Below are 10,486 nucleotides of genomic sequence, written 5' to 3' on the forward strand. Positions count from 1 at the left end.
AAAAAAAAAAAAAACAGACAGAGAGACAAGGTCTGACTGTGGCCCAGGCTGGAGTGCAGCAGTGTGCTCATAGTTCACTGTAACTGCCAACTCCTGGTTGCAAGTGATCCTTCCACCTCAGCCTCCTGAGTAGCTGAGACTACAGGTGTATGCTTTTTTTTTTTTTCCCTGTAGAGAGAGGTCTTACTTCTTTTTCTATTTTCCTAAAGTAGAAGCTTAGATTGTTGATTTTAGATCTTTCTTCCTTTCTAATATATGTATTGAATGCTATAAATTTCCATGTGAGCAATGCTCTCGCTGCATACCACAAATTTTGATAAGTTGCAATTTCACTTTTTTTCTTTTTTAATTAAGACAGAGTCTTGCTCTATTGCCCAGGTTGAAGTGCAGTGGCACAATCTCGGCTCACTGCAATCTTCGCCTCCCAAGTTCAAGCAATTTTCCAACCTCAGCCTCCCAAGTAGCTGGGATTACAGGCATCTGATACCACGACTGGCTAATTTTTGTATTTTCAGTAGAGACAGGATTTCACCATGTTGGCCAAGCTGGTTTCGAACTCCTGACCTCAGGGGATCCACCTACCTCAGCCTCCCAACGTGCTACGATTACAGGAATGAGCCACCATGCCTGGTCTCACCTTTATTTAATAAAAAATACTTTAAAATTTCCCTTGACATTTATTCTTCGACCCAAAGAACTTAGAAATATTTTACCTAATCTCCAAGTACTTTGGGATTTTCCAGTTGTCTTTCTGTTACTGGTTTCTACTGGCCTGAAAACATATATTGTATGATGTCTCTTCTTTTATTTTATTTATTTATTTATTTATTTTTTTTGAGGCGGAGTCTCGCTCTGCCGCCCGGGCTGGAGTGCAGTGGCCGGATCTCAGCTCACTGCAAGCTCCGCCTCCCAGGTTCCCGCCATTCTCCTGCCTCAGCCTCCCGAGTAGCTGGGACTACAGGCGCCCACCACGTCGCCCGGCTAGTTTTTTGTATTTTTTTAGTAGAGACAGGGTTTCACCGTGTTCGCCAGGATGGTCTCGATCTCCTGACCTCGTGATCCGCCCGTCTCGGCCTCCCAAAGTGCTGGGATTACAGGCTTGAGCCACCGCGCCCGGCCTGTGTCTCTTCTTTTAAAGTTGTTCAGATGCGTTCTGTGGCCCAGAACATGCTGTATCTTGAGGAATGTCTACATGATCTTCAGAAGAATGTGTGTTCTGAATGTGTGTGTATGAAGTAATCTACAGATGTCAATTATATTCAGTTTATTGATGGTGCCATTGATTTTAACTATATCGTTAATGATTTTCTACCTGCTTGGCCTGCCCATTTTTGATAGAGGGGTGTTGAAGTCTCCAACTATAATAATGGATGCATCTATTTCAACTTTCTGTCCTATAAGTATTTTCATATCTATTATTAGGGGCATATACATTAAGGATGGTCAAATCTTCTTGGAGAATTGACCCTTTTATCATTACGTAATGCCCTCTGTTTATCCCTGATAAGTTATCACTCTGAAGTCTGCTCTGTCTGAAATTAATACAGCTACACTTGCTTTATTTTGATTAGTGTTAGCGTGGTATATCTTTTTCTATTCCTTTGCTTTTAATCTATTTGTATCCATATTTAAAGTAGGTTTTTTATACACAACATATAGTTGGGTCATGTTTTTAAATTCACTCTGACACTCTCTTTGTTTTAATAGGTGTATTTAGATTGTTGGCATCTAAAGTAATTGATTATTGACACAATTGAATTAATATCCACCACATTTGTTACTATTCTTAATTTGTTGCCCTGGCTCTTTATTACTGTTTTTGTCTTCCAGTCTTTTTCTTCCTTTTGAGGTTTTAACTGAGCATTTTGTGTGAATCTATTTTCTCTCCTTTCTTAGCATATTTATTATACTTCCTTTTAAATGTCTTTTAGTGGTTGCCCTAGAGTTTATAATGTATATTCACAATTAGCCTGTGCCTATTTTCAAATAACATTATTCCACTTTGTATCTTATAATACCAAAGTATTCCTAATGTCTTTTATCTCCTGTATAATTACTATCATTCAAGTATTTATGAGTTATAATTATCAAATACATTGTTGCTGTCATTATTTTTAACAAACCATTATCTGGTAGATCAATTAAGATTAACAAAAATAAAAGTTTTTATTTTATCTTCACTTATTCCTTGTCTTATGTTCTTACTTTCTTTATGTAGATCTGAGTTTTTTTTCCCTATATCATTTTTCTTTTTTCTGAACAACTTCTTTTAACATTTCTTGAAAGGCAGGCCTATTAGTGACAAATTCTCTCAATTTTTGTTTGTCTGAGAAAGTCTTTATTTCTCCTTTACTTTTGAAGGTTAATCTTGCAAAGTACAGAATTCTAGGTTGGTCAGTTTTTTCTCTCAACATGTTAAATATTTCACTCTACTCTTCTTGCTTGCATTGCTTCTGATAAGAAGTTTGATGTCATTCTTATGTTTGTGCTCATTTTTTTCCCCATGTGGTTTCTTTCAAGACTCTTTTTTATACCTTTGTTTTCCTGCAGTGTAAATAGTTTAAATGTTGAGGTGTACTCATTGTTGCTCTTTGATATGTAGTTTTTATAACTATCATTTAAATTGTAGGCTGAATATCTCTGTAAGAGTTTGGATTCTGTTTGGTGGTATATTCATTTCCATTACCCTGATCTCTAAAAGAACTCTAAGTGGGTGAAGCAATCTCATTAAGACTTATCAAGACAGAAACAAAATAATTTCTACACATAAAAATGAATATGGGCCAGATGCGGAGGCCCATGCCTGTAATCCCAGCACTTTAGGAGGCCAAGGCGGGTGGATCATCTGAGGTCAGGAGTTTAAGACCAGCCTGTCCAACATGGTGAAACCCTTCTCTACTAAAAATACAAACAAACAAACAAAAAAATTAGCCGGGCATGGTGGCAGGCACCTGTAATCCCAGCTACTCAGGAGGCTGAGGCAGGAGAATTGCTTGAACCTAGGAGGCAGAGGTTGCAGAGGGCCAAGATCATGCCTTTGCACTCTATCCTGGGCTACAGAGTGAGGCTCCGTCTCAAAAAAATAAATAAATAAATTTGAATATGACATTTCTACTTTCATTTCTGTTTTCTGAGATTCTGTTTTATTCAGCATATAAATGCCTAAATCAAAATAACTTTTGGATAGTATTGATTTAGATAACATGATATCTAATTAAAGATTCCAATGTTTAAATTTTATACAGAAGGACATGTTATCCTTTGCAATATTAGCTCTTTCCTGGATCCACCTCATGATGAAAAGGTAAGAACTTCAGTTCTCCACTTTAATTTATGAGTCAGCACATATTTATTGAGCATTTTTCTGTGCTAGACACCATAAAGGATAGAAATAAAAGACTCTCTGTTGTCAAGGCACATATACTATTGAAATTTGAGCTACATGACAAATAGCAACGGTCTGCTGGTGAAAAGGGACGAAGAAGTGAGTGAGGGAGAGGGAGTATGCCAGCCACTGGTCACTTCGCATCTTCTTCATGTTTTGACTTATTTGTGAGAATTTATATACTAACCCAGAGTTAGAAAGAGTTCATAGATTATATAGTCCTCCACAGTCATTTTCTATATCTTATTCTTTATAAGATATTCCATGACATTCCTTGCAAATCTAGGGCAGAACCATTTAAAATTTTTTCTTATTTCTAGTCTAAATTCTCCCTAACATTAAAGCACATTTTATTCTATTTTTTAAAATATTATACCAAGGAACAGCTATTTTAGCATAGCCCTATTTTTCTTTAATACATCAGATCAAAAGCTAAATATTAGCTTAAATAGATACATTTCATTTTTGGATCACAAGTATTAACAAGGGGTTTATGTTGATTAGGATTTGATTCCTTGCAGAGTGTCTCAGAATAGTTATTGTTTCAAATATTGTTTCATTTGATTAACAGAGTTTTCTTTTTGTTTCAGAGGATCTATTCTAACTCTTTTAAGGTTTCGGTATTCAACTTTAGTTTGACTATCTCCACCTGCAGAGGGTAAATGGGAGAATAGCTTGCCTAGGGGCACGTAGACAGTGATGAAGTCAGGGCCAGGACCGGGGTTCTGCTTGCTAGTCCAATACTCTTTCCGTATATGATACTTATGCTATCAAACGAAAAACAATAAGGTTCAAACAACTTGGGAAACATGAAGTTTCATTTACCAGTAACTATAAATCGCTTATAATCAACACATGCTGTAAGCTGAACAAAAACAAACTGCATGCTTGAACCATATATAGGTGAGAAGTTATGTAATTGTTTTATCCTACTGTTGATGATTATTATTGTATTATTAATTTCAACAGATAAAATATCATTCAAAGCCTACAGTTTTGCAAATGGAATTGCTATAAATTAGCAACCAAGATCTTTCAAAATTTAGAGAAAATCTTCAAAACAAAGTTATAGAATAATATTGAGTTACAATAATAGTAGAAATAATTTTAAAGCATTTTCACAAATTTAAAATTAGAGGATCTTTAGTAACTTATTTTAAGTTCTTTCATATTCAACTTCATTTCAACCTTTTCTGTACTCAGACAATGGGATCATGCCATTTGTACATGGCTGCCTATTTATAAATATACAACAGAACCATAGAACCTGGCTATAAAATGCCTCATTATTACATAGATCAACATATACCAATGCTTAAACCAGGTCTGGCTATAGATTACAACTGCAGTGAATACCTAAAAGGTCAGGCTAGAAAAAAAGGTCAATCTTGTTCTCTCCCGATATTACTGATAAAAAAAGAAGCTCCATGGTATACAGATATTCTAAAAGATAAGATAGTCAAAACTTCTCCACAGAGAGACCACACATATAATTACATATATACACACATACAGAAAGGACAATCTTAGTTTCTAATTGCAGGTTTCAATCCGTTACGGGGTCATGAAATCATTAAATTAGCTGTAACCAGTATTTTTATAAAAATAGAAGAGAATGGAATGCAATGCAGTAGAACAGAATAGATCATATTGATGTACATTTCACATAGGTGAAGTATCCTTTTGTGAAACTTGTTTCAGACACATGTGCAAGTATATGTATATATTCACTGGGTCATGAAGCAAAATGTGTATCTTACTATAAAAACAGTCTGTGTTAGAGAATGCCATCCCAAGGCAGAGAAAGAAACCTTGGATGACCAGATATTCTTGAATAGCTTTGAGATAATAAGAAATAGGTCAGGCACGGTGGCTCACACCTGTAACCCCAGCACTTTGGGAGGCTGAGGCAGGCAGATCACAAGGTCAAGAAATTGAGACCATCCTGGCCAACATGGTGAAACCCCATCTCTACTAAAAATACAAAAAAAAATATTAGCTGGGCATGGTGGCACACGCCTGTAGTCACAGCTACTCGGGAGGCTGAGGCAGGAGAATCACTTGAACCCAGGAGGCAGAGGCTGCAGTGAGCCGAGATCGTGCCACTGCACGGCAGCCTGGCAACAGAGCAAGACTCCATCTCAAAAGAAAAAAAAAAGAAATAGGAGAGTCCAGATTTTACTTTGGCTCTCTAAAAACAACCTGAGGGAATTTAGTCAGAAGGCCTGCAAATTTAGGAGGAATTGTGCCTACCCTTTGTTAAAGCCTAAATGAATAGAAGAGTCATAGGAGAACTCTAAACTGCCAGGACTGTCATCACATTACACTTCTAGGTAAATGACCCAGGACAAAGTAAGGTGTTAGTCCAGGTTTATCAGTGATAAAGAGGGAATATATTCACAGGGGGTGTGACTGCAGAGCAAACGCTCCAGTTAACAACTCTAGTTCACACAATTTGGAATGTCTCCCGAGGCCCATGAGAGGCCCTAAACTTGAGTATAACCACACCCTGAAGAAACATAAACAATAAAGCCTCATGATTTTTTTCTTTTCTACTCCTGTGACAGATGATTCATGATGTTTTTGAAAGAGAATGAGCTGAGTTTTATTCTTTTCATTAATTACTTATAGCATATATCTCCTATCCCACACTCCCCCAAAAAGAACAAAACAGCCAGTTCTATCTCTAGACAAAATCTGAACATAGGAAAAGTCTTTTTGCCAATCTCCCCTTTAGCTTTTACCTTCCAGCTCTGTTTCCTTCTATTCTTGATTATATTTACTTTCAGTCCCCCTCCAACCTTCTCCTAAAGCATGTCTTTCCTCTAGTCATCTGCTCATCATCAATTAAATGAATCGCTAATTCTCAGTTACATGATAAATTGTCAGAGACATAAGATACTTCCTCTCCCAGGGAGATGTATGAATTAATAAGTCTTTAAAAACAGGACTTCTGGTACCCCAACAAGCAAGAGAAGAGCTAACTGAGGCAAGGACTTAATCATCTAGCACAGATGTCTACATCGTCCACTCATAAGCCTCGTTCAATGAAAAATGCTTTTGTTCAAGATTACATTTTGACTATCATGTACTTATTCCAAGGAATATGCCTTGTTGTTGCTATCTAGAAATTCAAGCAGCTGCTTTCCTGGCGTGCTCATTCTTTGGAAATTATTCAAGTAATCTATGTAGAAGAAAAACAAGTGGTACTTACTGCCTCCATCGATGGCTCAGTAAGGTAGGCCAAGATGGCATCATATTGTGAATTCAGTACTGTGAGCATGAGAGGTAAAGGTTTTAAGCTAAAGTTGAAGTCTATAGTTCAAATGCAATCTTGGTAAACTGGTTTAAATAAGTAAGTAAATAGATGACACAAAAGGACTTTGAAAAGATGGCCACTGATTTGGAGTTCTCTTCCATGACCAAGGAAATGTGATGTCATGTTCATCTATGTTAAAAGGTATCACAAATGCTTTTGATAAAAGTGAAGCTTTTTTTGTAGAATTATTTCAAAGAATTAAGCAAGATAGGTATCTCAGAGAGTTAGATCCAAGTCACAGAGGGGGACTCAGAATCAGAAGTCAGAGAAAAGTCATAGAAAAGAGAGCAACCGATGCTGAGAAAACTGGGTAAGCTCATTATTTCATTGACACTGTGATGGATTTTGCAAAGCCTATCGTTTTCAGTTACCTAGATAATGCTAAGTACCTATACACAAAATGCTAAAGACACACACACATATAAAGAGAAAGAAAGGAAATATCATGGCATTTCTAGAAACAAATTTCTGCATATTGAAATGTCTTAAAATCATGGTAATGAATTATCCCCTTAAAAGAATGAAGTTAGGTAAGATTAAGAGAGGTAGAGAGGCTTTGAAGTACATTAGAGAATTTCAATGTAATCAAAACAAAAAGGAAGGAATATTTTATGTTGCATAAAAGCTGCTGGACTGAAATTCAAGAGAGCCTGGCTAACTGTGTGGGCTTGAGGCTAGAGAGTTAGACAGACCAAAGTCATACAGTGTCCAGGAGGCACTGGTAAGAATGTGGATCTTTGCCCTGAAAGAAATAGCCTCTGCACAGAATTTTACGTGGGGGAGTAATATGATGTGATTTATATTTTTGGAAGGTAATGGGTGGGGAATAGATTGCAGGGCAACAAAAGTGGGAGCAAAGAGATCAGTTTAAAGTCCAGGATGAATGTAATGGCTTGGATTAGAGGAGCGGTAAGAGTCTGGAAATAAGTGGTTTAGATTTGATGATAGCTATCCAGGAGGTAAAATCAAGAAGACACGAACTTTAATTCAAAGGGGAGCTAAGTGATAAATGTCAAGAATGACATCTGGTTTATGCAACTGGGTGAATGTTAGAACCACTCGTTAAGCTACAGGGCTCTATCAGAGGAAAATGTTTAGAATGTGGAAGGATAAAGAGCTTTAGAATGTTGAACTCAAGGTGAATCTTTAGGAGTAAGGTCCTATTTGGAGGCAAAAGGTTAGAGTTACTTCCTCTGTAAGAAAGGACATCTGGGCTGAGCGTGATAGCTCACGCCTGTAATCCCAGCACTTTGGGAGGCCAAGGCGGGTGGATCACAAGGTCAGGAGTTGGAGACCAGCCTAACCAACATGGTGAAACCCTGTCTCTACTAAAAATACAAAAATTAGCCAGGCGTGGTGGCACGTGCCTGTAATCCCAGCTACTTGGGAGGCTGAGGTAGGAGAATCACTTGAGCCTGGGAGGTGGAGATTGTAGTGAGCCGAGATCGCGTCACTGCACTCCAGTCTGGGTGACAGAGCGAGACTCTGTCTCAAAAAAAAAAAGAAAGGACATCTGCTGTTTTATTTGCAGGAAACAGTAAGAACATTAAATGTCATTATTATAGATGTTTTTAACAACTCAGTCCCTTGGTCTCTGCTCCAGCTTATTTTCAGCTGCCTGTAAGCAGAAGTGTTCATTTGAGTTTGTAACACATACACAGACACACACACACGGCACAACCACATATGTACATGCCACTGTTGTTGTAAGGTATTCCCTGCCTGTCTCGGTCTGTTCAGGCAGCTGTAACAAAATACCTTAGACTGGGTGATTTACAAACAACAGACTGTATTGCTCGCTGTTCTGAAGTTTGGGATGGCCAAGATCAAGGCGCTGGCAGATTCAGTGTCTGCTGAGGGCTTGCTCTCTAGCTGTGTCCTTACATGGTGGAAGAGGCAAACAAGCTGTCTTGGGCCTCTTTTTAAAAGACACTAATTCCATTCGTGAAGGCTGAGTCCTTGTGACTTAAGCATGTCCCATTTCACATCAGTATCACCACTTTGGGGATTAAGTTTCAACATATGAATTTGGCAGGGGGACAAAAACATTCACGCCATAGCACTGCTCACTCCAGTTATCCTTGGCATGGAGAAATTACTTTTATGGTTTCTTACAGTGAAAATCTCCCTAGATACTCAGTTCAAAGCGCCTAGATCCCAGCCATGTCCCTTTGCTAATACTCGCTGCCACTCTCTAAAGACTTAGGCAGTTTCAACATTCTAAATCTTGTTTGTCAAAAAGATTGGGTTTTAAAATATGAAACAAACATAACTAAGGCTGAACTCTGGGATACAGGACGGGTGATCAGTCTTTGGACAAAAGTTCAGGGAGGCAAAGTGGGGCTCAAGGTAGCTAAGGTTCTATATCTGAGGCCTGGGAAATCAAGCTGAGAAGCAGGATCAGTTATTTGGGAGTGCTCCATGCATAGCAGGAAACACTGAAACAAGGAGACTACAATCTCTTCAGTCCTGCCTAAAGCAGAATAAATTTAGAATTGTTCTGAAGTTAGTCCCTCACCCTTCTAACTTTTACTATTAAAGGGCGGGTCTGTTTCTTTTTGGTAAAGGCTCTGGCCAGGCCATGACATTTTTATAGGGCTGGAAAATTAATACATGGAAGGGATAGAAGATGCTCATGTTAATCAGGACACTGTCAAGTGGCAGAAGTCCCAAATAGATACCTCTGTTTCTGCCTCCTTCTCAGCATCTACCTCTCTGAGGTGGGAGGCTACTTAGACTTTGCAGAATCTACTCTTAGTTTCTTTAGCTTCTTTGCCCTCCTCCTTTTAGGTCATTGCTGCAGGGCTCATGATGATTAATTCCATCATTTGCCACTCTGAGGTTGAAATCAAGAAATAGAAGGAAGATCTTCCAAACTCTATTTTATGTTCCCATATGGCTTAGGGCACACTCCAGCTAATAATACTCTGTATTACTTTCAACCACATGGGCTATTTAGAGGGACCTCTTGGAATGAAGTGATAGTGAAACAAGGCATATGGATAACGAGTCACTTCTCTTGCCGTCCTATTTCAGAACTCGGTTGTAAAAATTAGCAGAGTATTTGCACAATAGTAGCAGTTGTGGATGGAGGTTGAGGAGAATTTGATAGTAGTAAAAGCATTATGAGATCTCTCCTCCCTTAAGTTCGGTTGATGCTGATTTGAAAAGTAGCCAGCTGAGACACAGCCCATTCTAAGACCTAATTCAACGAATACACTGTTGGTCAACAAGGGTTCTGATTAGCTTGAATGGGCAGTGTTATTTTCCCAAAAGCAAATAGAAAGAAAGCAAATGTGGTACACATACACCATGGAATGCTAAGCAGCCATAAAAGAGAACGAGATCATGTCTTTTGCAGGGGCATGGATGGAGCTAGAGGCCGTTACCCTTAGCCACCAAATGCAGTTTTAGTATGCTGAAATAACACTGCCCATTTGTTTTCTGGCCTTGACAAATGGGTGTCATAAGTACAGATGCAAACTAATATTTCCCAAAGAGTTTGCAGACTACAGTCTAACTGATAAAAATGTTGGCTGGAGGCTGCGCGTAGTGGCTCACACCTATTAATCCCAGCACTTTGGGAGGCCGAGGCAGGTGGATCACAAGGTCAGGAGATCGAGACCATCCTGGCTAACACAGTGAAAGCCCATCTCTATTAAAAATAAAAAAAAAAAAAAAAGATTAGCCGGGCGTGGTGGTGGGCACCTGTAGTCCCAGCTACTCCAGAGACTGAGGCAGGAGAATGGCGTGAACCCGGGAGGCGGAGCTTGCAGTGAGCC

At 38.7% G+C, this 10,486-nt stretch overlaps 1 protein-coding gene across 1 annotated transcript in view; it reads left to right on the forward strand.

Annotated features, from left to right (window-relative positions):
• The window catches only part of WDR64 (WD repeat domain 64), a 170,317-nt gene that overhangs the window by 144,618 nt on the left and 15,213 nt on the right, over positions 1 to 10,486 (forward strand). The window contains exons 21-22 of the mRNA XM_011955769.1: positions 3,246 to 3,304; positions 6,514 to 6,623. Coding sequence (XP_011811159.1) covers positions 3,246 to 3,304; positions 6,514 to 6,623 — 169 coding nt within the window. The remainder of the gene's footprint in view (positions 1 to 3,245; positions 3,305 to 6,513; positions 6,624 to 10,486) is intronic.

The sequence above is a fragment of the Colobus angolensis genome, unplaced genomic scaffold, assembly GCF_000951035.1.
Source record: "Colobus angolensis palliatus isolate OR3802 unplaced genomic scaffold, Cang.pa_1.0 Scaffold40, whole genome shotgun sequence".
NCBI lineage: Eukaryota > Metazoa > Chordata > Mammalia > Primates > Cercopithecidae > Colobus > Colobus angolensis.